Raw genomic sequence first — 16,945 nt, 5'->3', positions numbered from 1 at the left:
TTTTGACGCACTCTGCAAAAAGCATCAGCAAGGGAAACTCTGCATGGTGACAAAATCTTCCTGGTCTCTTTTTCCTGTAGGAAGGAGGCATTTCCTTGTGCTCTTCCCTTCAGAGGCAACCACAATCCTCATCTGAGCATCTCTAGGCAAAACCAGGGACGTTGGGTTTCCCACCAGCTAAGAGCCTGACGTGGTGTACTTATGTGTATGTGTGTGTGTGTGTGACCAAAACACAAAGAATAGGAAAGTTCAGATGTTCAGAAGGTGACCATCCACGAGCAAACCCCATGCTTCTATCTAGCAAATTTTGCCTTTGGATCTCGTGAAGGTAGGTTTGTCTGGCTCGATCCAGCAATTTGTTCTTCTAGGTGATACAGGCAGACTGTTGATGGAGTCTTTCTCCTCATGAGGGTTTCGACTAGTGAGGAACAGGAAATTCAGAGAAATTCAGGCAAAATTAGAAGCAATTTTAAAAATGACTGAAGCCTCTTTCCATGAGCACCCACAAAAAAGGGATGTCTGAGTTAGCTACCTTCTGAACTGATTTTAGCCACACGCACACAGGCGCACACCCCCAAGATCTGCAAATCCCCCACTCTGCCTCAACCCGCTTAGTGGGCCCCTCTCCACCGCTGCCATCTGGAAGAACAAAAATGTCGCACATTCTGATAACCACATTTTCCGTCTTAAAATTGCACTGGTTTCTGGCTTGCTACTGGGACTCAGGTCAGGAAAAGGAGAATAGGGTTTTCTGCCTGCATCCAGCAACCACGAGCTGTTAACCCTGCCCAGCCCGGAGGAGCGTTTTGCCAAGGAGCGAGGTTGCCCAAGGGAAGAACGTGCGACCAGTTGCACCGAGCTAGCCATGTTGTGTGCTTGTCTGCAAGACTGGGCAGCTATGACCCCCCAAGCGGTCTGGATCAGTGTGGTGTGCGCTACCAGGCAGACTTTACGGAGAAACAACAAACCAAACCGAAGATGGTGATGCCCAGGGTGGCTTGTACCCTCGCCAGAAGATGGCACTGTACACTCCCCGCTTTACTGGGCGAGACTCCTGTTCTCTTTGGCTGCCCACGCTCTCCAACAGGTCCAAGGACCATGTGCTGCTTTGCAACCCTCCCTCGCGAACTCTTAGCATCTTTGTTGATCAGCAGGTGACAAGGCCCGTGGGTCTGGGTAGCCCTGCCTCCGTTAACACCAGGGAGACTTAGACCACTGAGTATATGTATGTGATCCACTGCTGGCCACATTGGAGGCTCACTTTTTTTTTTCCCATATAACTTAACTTCTCGTTCCACAGAACAGAGAAACTGTATGGAAAACTTTGGCATCCGATGGGTGGCCTGATACTCTTTTACCCACTAAATGCTCTCCAGGAACCTTTTTCATCCTTTTGTTTCTTTTTTCTCCTCCTCTCTTTACATCACTGTCTCTCTTTCTTCTTCAACAAGTACTGTGGGTCTGTCTCCATCGTAAAGCCCAGAGCCATTCAGGTACTCCTCATCTTTGTTGTACTGCTCTGGTCCAGAAGAAGGCATGGAGTTTTCAGAAATGGAGCCATTTTTTACATAACCTGGCAAATTCCGGTGTCCATTGAGGGTCCCTGGTATAAGTCTTGTATTGAGATGGAGGGCAAGTGCTCCTCTTGTGGCTACATTTGTGATGCTGGTGTGGGAAACCATTGGTCCATAACTGTAGGTTGTGCTCCCACTTCGTGCTTTCCTTTTAAAGTCAAGTGCTAATGTCCACCTGCTCCATGACTTCTTTATTTCTGCTTGGACCTGAGAGACAAGGGGAAAAAAAAAAAGCATGAGTGGGAGGAGAGAGGGGCAGAGAGTATCAGAAGGAAGTAGTATCCACAGACAGAACGGGTGAGAAACTCTCTAGAGAGTGGAATTGGAAGGAACAGCAAACTCACATTAAATCTGCCCTTTCCAAATGGAATATTTGACGTTGGGAAGCTTGAATGGCTGAAGACATCTAACTGAAACTATGGGCTAACTCTCTCCCCCAGGGTTAAGGGGTGGTGAGCAGCACATTCAGGAGAGAGTCCTCTCAATGTGCCATGAGCGTCAAGTATAAGAGCAATGAACCACCTCCAGAGGTGCCTGAGTTACTAGAAATTTCCTCTAGAAAGGAGTTACCTGACTACTTTAGTCTGAGTACCCTGCTTTTAGGTGGCTAAAGTTAGGGTGAAATCAATTCCCCTTATGGTATGGATTTCATCTTGGTTTTATGTTGCGGAACATAAGCAGCACATTTGTAGTTGTATTTCCCCTTAAAATCCACGAACTTAGGTGAAACCAGCCTTATGCTGGAACATGAAAGTAGCTCTGTTATTTTCCAATGTGCGTGCACCGACCATTTAGCTTCTTAGTTTGCAGCCATAGAGGGAATCAATGGAAACAAAGACATTAAAACATATCAATCTGGAAATAGAATTAAAGGTCAAAAAAGCCCGGACAACCAAAAGAGCTTGCTAATCAGGCAGCTACTCTATGAATCCACTGCCACAGATCTGAAATTAAACAGCACTTCTGCTGGGAAAACAAAAAAACCACATTACCCTTTTTTTTTTCCTCCGTTAGCTACTTCCAGTAGATCATTTGCTGGTGCCATATTGACCTGGGTGTCTCATGTGGGTATGAACTTTCTATGTGGACTGACAGATCTTTCACTGAGTGTAAAACAGGGTTGCAACTCTAGCATAAGTGAGGACATGCTGATGTGCATCCACCTTACCGTCTGTGTGTGGAACTAACCTAACAAGGGAGGGAAATAATTAAGAAGCTGGTGACTTACCTCTCCATTGCAAAAACAGTATATGATGGCCACAAAAAATCCCTAGAAGGAAGAAGAAACGACATATCAATGTTAATCTTGCTGCATGTGAGTATCTCTTTCCTGGTGGCGCTGCCCTGCACCCCTGTGTTCCTCTGACATCAATGACATTCATCATAATATGCGTGAGAAACCTTGCATTGTTCAGTAGTGCATGAGAGGCAGACAAGAATAGACATTTCCCTGCAGGGTGCTGACAAAGTAGATAGACTATATAAGCCTTCTGGATCATGGTTTAGCTAACAGGTCTATTTTTCACCCCCCAGATCTTTTGCAAAGGTTCTGAGATGGTGATGGGTGCCTGGGAAGGTGGTGGGGTCTACCTCACTGGAAGCCTTTATGAACTTACTGGATAAACATTTCCAGTGTTTTGCTTGTAGCTGATCCTGCTGCAGGACGGGAGGGTGGAAGATGGTCCTGATGGGGACTTTTCCAGCTCTGGCTGTGAGTGGGGAAGCCAGTGCATTGAGCAGAACTGTCTGAGGGGGATTAGCAAAGGAATTCAGATGTGAGCAAACCATCCACATCTTTTGCTGGCTAATAGTTTACCTGGGTCTTGCTGAGGTCACCCACTATTTTATCCTGTCTGCACCCAATGGGAATTGTGGAAGCACATGAATGAAGTCTTGGTTCCCATCTCTCTTACAGTTTCTCTAAGCTGTCATCTGGCCAGATCCACTGTCCACCTTTCATCATCCACGCTGGTCAACCATGACGATAGGTAGTAGCATGTGAGCCAAAAGTTAGTCTCTCAGGGAAGGGTGTGCAGTGACGATCAAACACTGCTCTGCTTGTCAAGAGCTGTGTATTCTTGCTGCTGTGTCTTATATAGGACCAGTCCTGTAACTGAACCTGCCTTTTTCCCAAACCTAGAACTGAGGAATCCATTCACAGGACTGAAAGACAACTTGGGACAGGCAAACTGGAAGCTAACTTGAAACAACATGTCTCTGTGGATCTCTACCAGCTTACGTCTAACCTGGATCTAAAGGGATTTATTTTGTGGGGCAAGTTATCTTTCAACAGGGGCATTTTTTTGTTGGACACACTGAGCCTTTATGTGTTGTGTTTTGCAAATATAAAACATACTTGATGCTAAAATACTGTCAAATGACCTTGTGAATGAAATCTGGTGTATTGTAAAAACAGCCCTGCTTCCAAAGACAACCTTGCACTCTCATTTCCCCTCCCTCCCTCCCCATTGAAACTCTCATAGTTTGCCCTCATAGTTTAACAGTTACAATACCTGGAAAGAGTTGAACAGCATTTCATAGTGCATTTGAACTTGCCAAAGAATCCCTGACACATCTGTGTATGGCATAGCCATGAAAACAATATAGTGAACGCCAAACAGAGGCATAAGGACAAGGGTAGATTTCAGCAGCTTCCTGTAGCAAGAAGGAAAGAGAAAGACACAGAGGAAATCAGTGGATGGAGCAAACCTCCCCGCCAGGCTTGTCCACTTCACTCCTTGGGCACAAGTTGCACGTAATCTTGTTCTTGCTTACGCGTCCCCTTGGCTAGGCTTGGATATCCTACATTTGCACAGGCGCCGTGTCCACCTGTAATTTCAAACTGTTGCTTCTCTTGTGGGATGTGACACCACTCAGTCCATCCTCCAGCATGTCCCGATGTGCTAGTCTAACTCCCTCCACATGCATGTCCCCATGCGATGCTGCTGTAGGTACTGGAGATGAAGACGCTGTCTTTTCCAGCCTCAAACTATCCCCAGATTGAGGTCAGGATCATGGGTAGAGGGTGGAAGCATGACCAGAAGGAAATGTGTGCTGCTGCTTCAAGCCCTCAGCCTCTGACTGGCACTAAATCCCCTTGTCCCTAAAGGATGGTTCAGCTTACAAGGACCGGACATGGTCCTACACAGCCTACAGTAGCGGACACTGCTTGAGCAGAGCGGGGTTGGACCAGAAGACCTCCAGAGGTCCCTTCCAACCTCGACCATTCTGTGATTCTGTGATTCTGCCTTCTTATTGAGGCAAGACACACAGGTCCACCCTGGGTTCGGGCCTCCTGTGCAAGGAGAGGGGCTGGTGGAGAGGGAAGTGCATCGAGGAGGAGAATTACTCCAGGTATTGAGGGGGAGAGGACAGTGCACTATGGGGTAAGCCAAAGGTGAACAGTCTCAGGAGGTGCTTTGGACTGCAGTATCACTCAGAAAGCCCCATTTTAAAGAAGAAACTCCATCTCAGCATAGGACCTACATTGGGGACTGGTGGGAGGTACAATGCAACCCTGAGCACTTGGCTGGGCTTGCTCCTGAGGGAACTGGCCTTGCCTGGAAGAGATATTAATTGAAGGATTAAACCTTCTGCCAAGAGTTACAGCAAGTCACCAAGTGCAGGCAGCTATTGAGAAGGGCAGACATCACTACCAGAAAGACCTGGTACGTCCTCTGTCCAGCAACTGGAAATCACTGAGGGAATTTAACACATTAAAAGGAGAAAGCCCCATCCAAACCATAATTAACAGCAAGCTTCAGCCAGGGAGAAATAAATAAATAGATAAATCAGAGCTCTGACACGGCAGCAAAGCAAAATGGAGAGGTGTTTTCCTGCCAAATCTCATTCCCGCTTCAAATGAAACGTCTTGTGTTTGGAGAGTGAGATGGTAGGAATGAGCTCATGGTTTGCAGCCCAAATCATTCTGCTCTCCCCGCTTTGCATGTGTCACGCTGGTCAGTCCAGCTCAGGAGGTCACGAGCAGACTTGGGAGCTCTCAAGCAGACAAAGTGTCTCAGCAATCTGCTTTTGCTGTCCAGTTTTGACCATGCTACAAATATCCTAAACTATCAACTGAGAAGAGCTGGCAGAACAAAGGGAAACAAAACAAACAAGGAAGAACCAGATTTCCAGCAAAGAGTCAAGAATCATTTTTTCATTTCAGCAAAGGCACTGAAACACCCACTGAAGGGCAGATTTAACAAACAGACCAAGTTTTACGAAGCACAGGAGGGAAATAAATAGAAATAAATAAATTGGTAGAAGATTTAGGGGCTTCAACAGCATAAGCAAAGCTTTTATTTTCTCACTCTTGATTCAAGGCCAGTACAGTCACTTCCAAACTGGCTGAAGAGACTGAATTCCTCTCTTTAACCTATGAGGCAGGTCCCCCAGGCTGGATTTGAAAGGTTTAGAAGATGTTTGAGCTGCTGTTGATTCATTCTGCATTACCAGATCTGGAAGACAGCAGCCTTATTCTCACCTTATTTTAGGTGTAGACACCATAAACTAGTCACACTGGGCTGGGACCCTCTGTAGTCAAGGGGGTGAAACAAAGACATTGACATCTCCCCAGAAGTGGAGAGGGCATGTGACTCACCTGTACTGTTGTCTTGAGTCACACCTCCCTGCATTCGTCTCTCGTAGCTTGGTTGCTAGGACTCTGATAATATTGATAAAAAGAATAAAATTTACCTGGAAGAGGTGAGGAAAAAAAAAAGGACAAAGACAGGACAACTGTTAAAAAAGATCCAGATGGTGACAGTGTTGTTTAGTCAACGCTTTCCCCAAGATGAGTCAAGGGGCTGCTGCAGTGACCTGATCATAGTGTGCATGAAACTCCTCCTGGAAAAGCTTGTCCTGTGGAAGGGGTGGGCTCCCTAAGAAAGACCCAGTGCTTGTTGGGATCCAGTCAGCTGTGTTTAACCTTAATGTCTGAGAGCGAGAAGGGAATGGCTTTCTATGACAAGGTGTGAGCATCTCACATGGAAACAGCTACATCTGAGCTAGCCAGGCTGGCAGACACCTGATAACTGGATATGCTATCAGTATATAAGGCAGTGCTTACCAGGCATTGTGAGGTATGGCCTACAGACAACTCGGTATTTTTCACATCATCCTCTTTTTAAAACTCCATACTGTGACATGGGTAATGTTCATGGCCTCATGAATCTCTTAAACTTAGTTCGGGGTCTAGGGAGCAGACTAAAATTAGGTTATATTTCTCACTTGCAGCCTACCTGAGATTAAGATCTCCTCAGGCTAAGAGCAGCATTAGTAGGATGCCTTTCCATATTTCCATGTGCAAAAGGAAAGAAGAGCAAACAAACTGCACCACGACGGAGACGTAAAGTAGACCTAACTAGAGATGGCGGTTCAAGAATGCAAAAGGGCAATATAACTGTAAAACTCCTGTTGTATGTCTACTGCTAACTCTCCCTTTGGAAGAGTGTTTAGCGTGGACGAGATAAGGACAGTAAGGAAGTAATATCTACTTCCTACGCAGGGAACCACATCCGTGAACCCGTCTTGTGGCCAGCTGCTCAACCAAGGTAATCCAGTCCTACAGAAACATGCTCGTGGTGACCCACGCAGCAAAAGGTAACGGCAACAACGCATGGCTACGCTGCCACTTAACAGAGGTGAAAAATGGGGAGATGTTTGAGGGATTCCCAGCTTTTTGGAGCCCTTCAGAGATTGGTTTCACCGAGGCTGGGATGAAACCTGCTGCTGCCCCAGATGAATCCATTCTTTGGACTACGGCAAGGCCACAAGCAGAACCATTGTGTAACTGCCTGCACTGGGCAGATCCATGTTGCTGGCTAACGCTGATGCCTACGGATTTCTCTGGAGGCCTGCAGCAGTCATATGACTTCTCAGACGCCAGTATAGCCGCATTTCAAGGAAACAAATTACCCTGCCATACACAGGCTCCTAGTTTTACACCAGAAGGCACCACTGTGAACCTCTAGTCTGATCTTCTGCAAAACACAGTCCATAAGACCTCCTTGTATCCACTTTTGTTTGAGCTATAGCAGATCCGGGTTTCAGTGTTTCCGTGACGGAGATCCTACCACAACCATTGGTAAGTTGTTCCAACAGTTAATTATCCTCACTGTTAAAACAAGTAGTTCCCTGAGCCACTGAATGAACGTGGCCTGGTTTGCTATGGCTTTGTCTTCTGTGGTTGGATTCCTTCTCCTTTAACGAGGTGCAAGTTCATTTTGAACAGCTCTCGTCTGTGTTAAAAAAGGGGTAAGGTTGTACTACACCCTTTCCTTTGAAGGGGCATTGGTAGAATTCCTCTCCCATATCTATTTGACTGTTTTCATGAGGTTTGTGGGAATTCAACATCTGCGTAACCCCATTCCCTTAGTTACATTTGGTTGGAATTTACTGACTGGCACAAAAGTTATAAGGGAGGGATGGATAAACCAACAGGCAGAGAAGCACATAGCCGGGGGGCATATAATTCATTTTCATGGGAAACCAATCTGGAAGGAAAAAAAAAGGCAGGCTTTGTTTCTCGTATGAGTTTTTCTATCTTCAAAGGCTCAAAAGTGGGATCTTGTTCTGTATTTGTAGGCTAAATTGAAGATGTCCAACCTTATCAGAGCCAGGAGGGAAAGTCCTCTGACTTCCTGAAACATGTGCTAATTTTAAAAAGAAATCCAGACAATAACATCAAAGCTAGCAGCGGAGTGGAAGGATTTTAAGCCCCTCACCCTCCAAATTATCCACAAGTATACCCAGAAAATGCATAACTTAGTCCAGCAACGTATGACCAGCCAGTGTGGGAATTGAAAAGGCAGCCAAGTGAACAATATGAACCCACAGAAATTAAACAGAAACAACCCACAGAATATTTTTGCATGATAAATAGCTGCATTTGCAAATAGCCGGGGTACAAGCACAGCAGAGGCTCATGGAGAAACAAGGACAAGCCTCAATTGAGCTCTTTCTCCTCTGCTAATTGGGCTTTAAATTAAATGCAATGGGGTTGCTGGCATTCATCTAGTTGAACTATCTGAACTTTCTTCTCCATCCTACTATTTCATTTCCAATGACCACACTGTGGGCTCGGTGATTAGTTTCTTCCAAGGTGCAGAACCAATTGCTAGAGCCAGGTGGAGAATTTCCACCACAAGGAAATTCTGATGAATTAAAAGGCCCTCCAAGTCCAAAGCAGCTCACCTAATCGCACATAGAAGCATATTCACCTCAGAAACTTTCCTCTGTTTATATGCAGATGGTCTGATTTTCTTTTCACCCACACTGATCATCTTCCAAGGCCTCCTCATTTGTGAGACTGAAGGAAGTATATAGAGCTTGATGCAAACCCCTCTGAAGACTACAGAGAGTTTCTTACTGACTCCACTCAGCTACTCATGGATGCATGTAAAGGGGGACTAGGATGTGTGGGAGTGGACAAGCTCTTTTGCATGCAGCCATCTAACCGTCAGAAGATGGAGTAATGGAGAACTATAGAGAAAGACAGAGGGAGGAAAGATGGTAACTCATGAAAACTGTGAAAGCAAGTTCTCTAGCTAATGAGGACCTTGCTCAAGCAAACACATAACTACCCCCTGAATTCCCCTTGTGCAGATAATCACATTTTATCATGACCTCTTCCGCTTGTGAGAGCTCAGTCCTGTGTCTGGATAATGTCACTTATATCCTTTCTGTCCCCTCTGGCTCCTGGGGGGTGAGGCTGAAGTAATCCTCCACCAGTGATTACCATCATGTCCAATCATAGCTGGGATGGTTTAACTTTTGTCCCCATGTTTGAGGTAGCCCGAGCTTTTATCAGTTCAGAAAGATGAGTCTGAAACAATCTGATGACACTGAAGCATGCCTGGGGAAAAGGCTTGGTCCAGCTATGGAACCCAAATTCCAGTTCTCCCTACTGGAGATGCCTGGTGAGAATATGTTATGACCTCTGAGGGTTTCCGGTAGCACATGGGTTGGAAACATTGGCTTGAATGTTTGTTTTGTCAATGGTTTTAGGGTCTTACTCCTGTGTCATTTTTCTCTCCTAAGCAAGACTTGAAGTTGTTTAAAACCCTCTGCTGTATGCAGCTGTCGAACTTACAGACAGGTCAAACACAAGGCCATGAAACTGGATGGTCACTATTAAGGCAGGACCTGTGTTAACAGGGTGATTAGAGTAGGGCAGCCTGGCTCAACTCTTCCCACTGAGCCCGCGTCGACCAAAGGCACTGCCTCCCACCCCTTGCAATCAGCCAGTACTCACCACGATAGCTGCCAGGATGGGCACCTGAATAATCCATTTTAAATTGCCAGCACTCAAGTCCCAACACCTGAGAAGAGATTGACATCCCATCAGGAAATTATTGGTTACAAGATCAATAGATGCAGTCTTGTTGGATAAATCCACCTTGGAAGGATGGGTTCCTCCAAAGCCTAGTGAGGTGGAAGGACTTAGCTTTAACCCAGCCTTCAGTCAGCATGGCTTCAAAACAGCCCTTCTGCTGTTATACTATTCAAAACTGAAACTGCTACTAGATGCATTTAAAATTATGCTCTCCAGGTGGTGGAACAGCTCTTTCCATGGTCATCAAGGCATGTCCCTTCTGGGCAGGAACCCACGCTTTTCCACTTCTTCTTCACCTCCTCACCAGAAAAAACTACACTAAGAGTAATCCAGCTTTCATGAAAACAAGAGCGGCTGAAACAGCTTAATATTACCCCTTGGAATAAAACTCTGTGTGGGGACAGGTCCTGTCTGAAGACATGGTGATGGGGGACAACACCGTGTTTCTGCATTCAGTTCCTGTGCTTCCCTCAGCCCTACTTTCGCAGTGAGACCCAGCCATGCCCCAAAAAAGTCTTTATCTCCTTTTCATCTTCAGCTCTTACCCAAGTGACGACTGGAGGGGCAAACGGTTGGTGGCATGGATGTTGGGCTATGGTCCTCCGTCTGCCAAGAAGGGGCTGAACACTATTTCCTCCCAGGCGTTTCCAGCAGCCATTGAATAAGGTCACTCAGTGTTAATTACTCTGTTTGAATTCTCTCCAACCACTGAGAGAGGAGTGCCACAGTCTTTTCTTTATCTGAGCCAGACAGCCCCTACATGACAGCTGCAGTTTTCATTTCATGGGCCAAATGCTGCCCAGGCAGCTATTCAAGCAAAGCGAGACGCAGGGGCAGAGAAACCACCGGTGCTGACTGAAGGCTCAACGAGGATGAGCCTGTGCCAATGCAGATGCGTCACGCTTCAGGAGCTGTGCTACTCCGTCCTTCCAAGCCTGGAGCTGAAATCCAGTTTGGAAAGCAGTGTCCTCCCAGGCAAAGCCATTTGAAATTTTACCTGGGGACCCTCCCACTTTTCCCGGCAGATCGTGAGCACTTGAAAGCCCTTGTGTGGCCAAGCCTGTGCCTTAGGGGGGCAAAAACATGATTGTTTGGGGGTTTGAAGATTGGATGCTATAGATCCTTCATTCAGCAGATTGCAAGAATACGAGGCCATGAGGGTGCATGTGTGGGACCAAAGAAGCAGCTGATCCATGTTTTGTTTCTGACAGTAGCCAGAAGCTGATATTTAAGGTGGAACAAGTAAGCAGGTAGTAACAATTTTCTAGAATATTCTTCCAACAATTTGCTCTTCAGGATGGCTTCCTGAGCCAGAGCATTGCTGAGTATCTAGAGGAATATCTAGAATCAATCTTCCATTGATTTGTACCGACGCTTTTTAAACCTATGGACATGCTGGCAGCCACATCTCCTGCAGGGATGAGTTACAGCTTCATCATCTCATCAGCGCCGAGCTGCCTTCTTTGACCGTGCTGAACTTGCTGTCCCTCAGCTTCATTCCCATTCATTCAGGGTTTTCAAGATCCCTGTCCTGTCCCTGCTAGCTGTGAAGCAGCCTCCTTTAACCCCAGGGATAACTGCTGCAGGTGTTCACATTTATCAAATTCCATAAAAGGAAAGGAAAACTAGGAAAGTTGCACCTTCTTCATCCTTCCCTGCCACACAACCCCCGCCAAAAGTTTGCTAACTTCATAGTGGAAATCACTTCTGGCTTTGCCTGGTTCTTTTTTTTTTCCTTTTGATTCACCCACAAAGTCACCATTGCTAAAAGCCCCACAAAAGCATCACACACGAAAGGGAGAAAAGATAATCCAATGTGACTTACTCTGTGTCGGCTAGAGTGGCTCTCACGCTGGCCCATGCTGTAACAAATACAGCAGGGAGTCCTGCAAAAAAACACAGGTCAAACAGGGTGAGTAGGGGGACTGGAGGGCTCCGTTACCACAAGCCCAGGTGGAGTGGGCTAGAGGAAGGTGGAAGAAGGAGTTTTTAAATGTTCAAGCACAATTTAGACTAGAAAAGCCTGATCTTGGTCTCGCGTCTCTTCTGTAGTCCAAAAGGTAAACCAAACAGTGGGAGGGAGCGTTTTCTGGAAGACAAATGTCATGGGCTGGACATGGCATAGAGTCATAGAATCATGTCCAGCCTACTGAACTCTCCTGGCTTTCAAAATGGAGCAGCTTGCTTTCCCAAGACGTTGGCCAGGAGCAGTCTAGGCTTAAGCTACCTCCTGATTCATGTTTGGGAGACACCCAGCAGGTCTGGGCCCTAGATGGGTCATGGACCTGATGGGATAAAATCATCCCATCCTGTGCCTTTCCTCTAGCACTACTTTATATAGATGCACAGCCTGTAGGGCTTGAACCTGGGGGACTGATACCTGCTCTAGCTAATTCATTCAGTTTGAAGCAGAGAAGGGTTTTCGTGCAGCAGACTTTTCCCAAGATATTTGTACCCTTCCCCTGACGTCAAGGAAAGGTGGATCTGGAGTCAGGCTCAGGCTCTTTCTGCCAGCACAGGGCTGGATTGATTAGAAGCTCTGTTAAGTGTGAGAGACTTGCTGCATGAGGCAGATAAATCCTAGAGTTTAGGGTAATGCTTGCAAAATACTCTAGCCAAAGGTTCACTCCCAACTGAACCACCCTTATTTCAGCACAGCTACACTGGGCATCATCTTTTCCCTATAAAAAGCAAAAGAATCGCCAATATCCAAATACAATCTTCTATTTATTTTTGTAGGGTCCAGTTCTGCTTTATTTGTACAACTGAGTCCCCTACTGGCTTCCCTTAAAAGGCAGGATCAAATCCACAGTAGCTTCCACAAATTCATGAAGAATAGCCCCTTTCAGGTGAAAAAAAAAAAAAAAAAGGTTAAAAAATAAATAAAGGCGACATTTATCACCGATGACTGTAAATATGCTGTTCACAGTCTAAGCTCATTGGGGCTCGGCGTGCATAAGCACACGCTTAACTTTCAGCATGCACTTAAGTCTCATTAGGGTGCTTAAAGGCTTTCCTGACCACGGACGCTTTCCTGAGCTGGGGTGTGGAGCAGGGACGCCTGTCTCATACACACATGGACAACGGGGCCGTTATCTTGGTTGGAACCTTTAAATGCCGTGGTAATATAAGAAAGCATAAATAATTAAACACAGAGCCTCACTCAGGACCAGCGCAGCAGCGCTGCCCACAAAGATACATTTATAAGGAATGCACCCGGCTTTACCATCCCCTGCGATGGCTGGTGTTGGAAAGAAAATACTTAACCTACTGCACTGGGAACCCGTGAGTGTGTGGAAGGTGAGGGCTTGGGGAAGGTGATGATTTATTGTAACAAGCACCATCGATTTCCTCCCCACTGTTAATCGCCTATCTATGAAAAATATGTGCATGCTCCGGACTACTGGCTGAGCTATCATATGGCTTAAATGCATATAACTTTGCTGATATCACTGGTGGTATTCCAGTTTATATCCCATGAGAAACTGGCCATGTTGAGAGGATGGCAATGTTGCAAGGCAGTGGATGGTCACCCGTTATTGTGGAGTTTGAAACACGGATTGTTTCAGAGGTTTGGATGTGTTTGACACGTACTTGTTCCCGCACTTTAGAAGAGACACTGTTCCCATTCATACTAATCCTGTGCTGCGTTCAAGGTTCCTAGCAACAATAAAATACACAGGAGAAAATAATTACACCTAAAAATTCCTTATGTGTGGATTTATTGTGCCCTGTGCACTGCTGCCTCACCCCGTTCAGGCAAGCTTAGGAAAAGTATCCTTGACACTTTCTGCAAAACACACAAAGTGAATTCCTGGCACCAGTTTTATTCCTGCATTTGTCTTTCCGCGTCTCTTACATTGTTCTTTTTTTTGCTGTGTGAAAAATAGTAAATGTTCTTAAACTTACAAAAGGTGGTATGAACCCTCTCCCTCCCTTTCCTCTGCCTCATTTTTAGATTCTCTCTACGTCAAGGTAATACGGAGCGCTTGGGCCATCAGGTAATTCCTGGAGTTCAGTCTTTTCCTCCCACTCTGGTAAGCTACTCTGTCAACATGAAGAGTCAGAAGGCTTAGCTTTGCCTCCAGCATCTTTTTTACTTTCAGAGGGTGATGATGGAGTTTTTGATATCTCCACTTGAAAGTCCTGGTCTGTGATGCCCCAAGACTGTCAGTCCCTCCTGCTGAGCACCCACAGTGCCCATTGATGGGAGAACCATTAACCCGAATATCAGGACTGAGGTCCTCAAAGCTAGACATCCAAAACCATCCACAAACAACAAGACACCCAAGAGGATGCTGGTCTGTGAGCAGTGAAGTCATACACGACTAAAGGCATCTGCCCAACCCACCAGAGAACGGAAAGTGAGTCTCCAAAAAGTCTGTCCTCTCCTGGGTGACTGTGAGCGCAGATAGATGCAGGCGTGGGTGGATTCGTGTGTGTCCTCCCTTTTGCACGTGTGTACCCCACGTGCACAACCGGTGTGACGCAGGATGAACCCCACCGGGCAGCGATGCCGTGAGTGACTTCTACAGAATCCACATTGTATGCGCTGTGCATTTCCAGTCAATACACACAGTGTGTACAATGCAGGTGCTATAAAGTCAGGTATCTCCCCATCAGCTGGAAAATGTGCCACCCTCAAGCTGGGCAAAGCCTGGTGGCCACCCCGACCCCCTGCCTTCCTCTGCCGCTTTTCTTGTGTACGTGTCTCCTAGCAGTTGGAAAAATGGCTTTCATGCACGTGTCAAAGCTGCGAGTAAGAGAGGCGGTTGCAAAGCGGCTGCTAGGAGAAAGCTTATGAATAAAGACCTTATGTAGGTCTGGAGAAATCTGCCCTCACTTCCTTGTTATTCGAAAACCTCTCTCAGGAACAATGCAAGTGTTTTTTCAGTCCCTCTGTGTCACAGTTTCCTACTATTAAATGGGGCTGATAATACCCCCTTATGCTTCTTGTTCCGTTAGGTACGAATACTTTCAGACAAAGATGATTTCTGCTGAGACAAACACGCAGGGCTCACCATCGTGGCTTTTTGGACCTGAGCACCTCTAACAGTACCACATCGATCTCTTTGTCTTTTCCAGGTTTCCCCGCAATCCTCACTCGAGCCAGTGCAGTCCAGCTGGCTGGGGGGAATTAACATGGTGTGAACGAAAAATGCCAGTGGAATCAGCTTGGGTTTTCTAGCTATTGGTCATGCTTCTTAGACTTCCTTCATAAAACAGCTGCAGGGAACTTGAAGTCTGCTGGGGAATTTATTGTTGCCCGTAATATCATCATTATTTATTTATTTTTGTTGGGTGCTGGCAGGGAACAAGTTCCTTTCTGTCCTCAGCGTCTCCCTTGCAAGAAGGGTGCTGTGGATTTTCACAGAGCTGTGCTCCCTTCTGCCAATGAGGACACGGACTGGAAAGACTCGACAGAAATCTTTGGGTCTGACATCAAAGAGTAAACTATATATTCTGGTTTCTTCAGTAATCTGGAAATAAGGTGTAGGATGATTTTTTCTCCTCATCCCCACCTTGGAAATTTCCAGGCAGGATAAACACTCTGATGTTTATCGTTATACAAGCAAAAAATAATATCCCAGCTTTTGGGGCAAACTTGCCTTTTCTGTACCTATGTGGAATGTCATAATTATTTATCACTGATTCCCTGTCATTCATTACTGTGGTATGGGCAGGATCCAGTGCCCACTGCAGGGAACTGGACTTTTTCCACTGACTCCAGTGGTTCTTGGATTGGGTTGCCCTTTCCAGTGCCCAAAAGCTATCAAAACAATACGTCTGTGCGGGTGTGTATGTGTACAATAACATGCTAATCAAAACAAAGCAAAAACAAATGCAACTGGAGGGATCCTATGTTCTCATTCCAGAGGAATTTAAATTGAGCAGCCTCAAACTTTTGGAAGCACGTAGATGATTGGTGTTGTGACAGGTGTGACTTCAGCTTTGTGGTTGCTCTGATAAAATGATTATACTCTGGCAGTGGTTGGAAGAATTAATGAGAGGAACCCATGCCTGTTAGACTGTTTTCCTTTGGCTGCATTACGAGCAGCATCAAGTTGGTTTTTCTTGTTAAACATATGGCATTATTTTTCAACTGCTTCCCTCTCTTCCAGAATTCGCTCGGGGGCATTGTTTCTTTAAGTCGGCTCTGTACAGTTTAATACCATTTTCTGAGAAGCAAATTTTACGCAGCTTGAAGGTTTGGAAGAGGATGGGTTTGGGGTTCGTTTGTTCATTTGTTTTAAAAAAGATGTGGCATCTAAAGTCCTCTCTGTCTTACAGTAGCTGAGGCAAGAAGTGCCCTGTGCCCCAAATATCTCTCTTTATTTATTTATTTTTCCCCAAACCTCCCAGCTAGACTTTGCCTGAGAGATGGACGTCCACTTTGGGACGCATATTTACTCGTTGTGTCTTTAGCGTACGGCAGCACCAGCAGTTTCTGACCTGAACATGAGGTCAGCAAGGAGCTCGTGGTCCCCTTCTCCCCCATATCACCCTTGGGAAAGGAGAAAGGCTGGATAGGGTCCTGTGGGCTAGACTGGGTTACTGAATCCCTTGCTTGCTGTCACAAAGCAAACCCCTGCAATCCTCCATCAGCTTGGTTCTGCACCATCTGGCTTGCTCAGAGCTCCCCTGTCAAAGGCACCGGTTTTCTTTCAGAAGAAATCCGGTTCTGGAATGGATGGTGTAGTGCACGCATCATCCTTGTCCTAAAATGCGGTCAGGATGTGGCCAGGTGCATTTTGGACCTGGAAACTGGGAAGTGGTCCTGGGCCATGCAGTTTAGAGGTAACCATAGACACCTCTCAACAGGTTTTTCCTGCTGTGAGCGCCTTTGTAGACCTACACCCCATTATTCTTAGTTATGTCCTCGAGCATCATCTAATACGTTTCCTGTTCCCCCTTACAGTCCACACACTTCAGACAACTGTGGGCAGTTGTTTTATTGTCCTCAGCCTACCAGCACCTCATAACTCCTTGTAAGCCAAAGCCGATGCCAGAAGTGAACAGAGAGCACATTCTC

At 46.1% G+C, this 16,945-nt stretch overlaps 1 protein-coding gene across 1 annotated transcript in view; it reads right to left on the bottom strand.

Moving 5' to 3' along the window:
* Positions 1 to 1,418: 1,418 nt before the first annotated feature.
* Positions 1,419 to 16,945, bottom strand: part of PTH1R (parathyroid hormone 1 receptor) — a 115,534-nt gene continuing 100,007 nt past the window's right edge. Inside the window, exons 8-13 of the mRNA XM_086466941.1 lie at positions 11,738 to 11,798; positions 9,832 to 9,898; positions 6,178 to 6,272; positions 4,088 to 4,229; positions 2,803 to 2,844; positions 1,419 to 1,781 (exon numbers count right to left, since the gene is read on the bottom strand). Of these exons, the coding sequence (XP_086323067.1) occupies positions 1,419 to 1,781; positions 2,803 to 2,844; positions 4,088 to 4,229; positions 6,178 to 6,272; positions 9,832 to 9,898; positions 11,738 to 11,798 (770 nt within the window). The remainder of the gene's footprint in view (positions 1,782 to 2,802; positions 2,845 to 4,087; positions 4,230 to 6,177; positions 6,273 to 9,831; positions 9,899 to 11,737; positions 11,799 to 16,945) is intronic.

This window comes from Leptosomus discolor, chromosome 6, assembly GCF_034619465.1.
Source record: "Leptosomus discolor isolate bLepDis1 chromosome 6, bLepDis1.hap2, whole genome shotgun sequence".
NCBI lineage: Eukaryota > Metazoa > Chordata > Aves > Leptosomiformes > Leptosomidae > Leptosomus > Leptosomus discolor.
The sequence above is the reverse complement of the archived record's forward strand: the minus strand, read 5'-3'. Positions and strand labels throughout refer to the sequence as shown.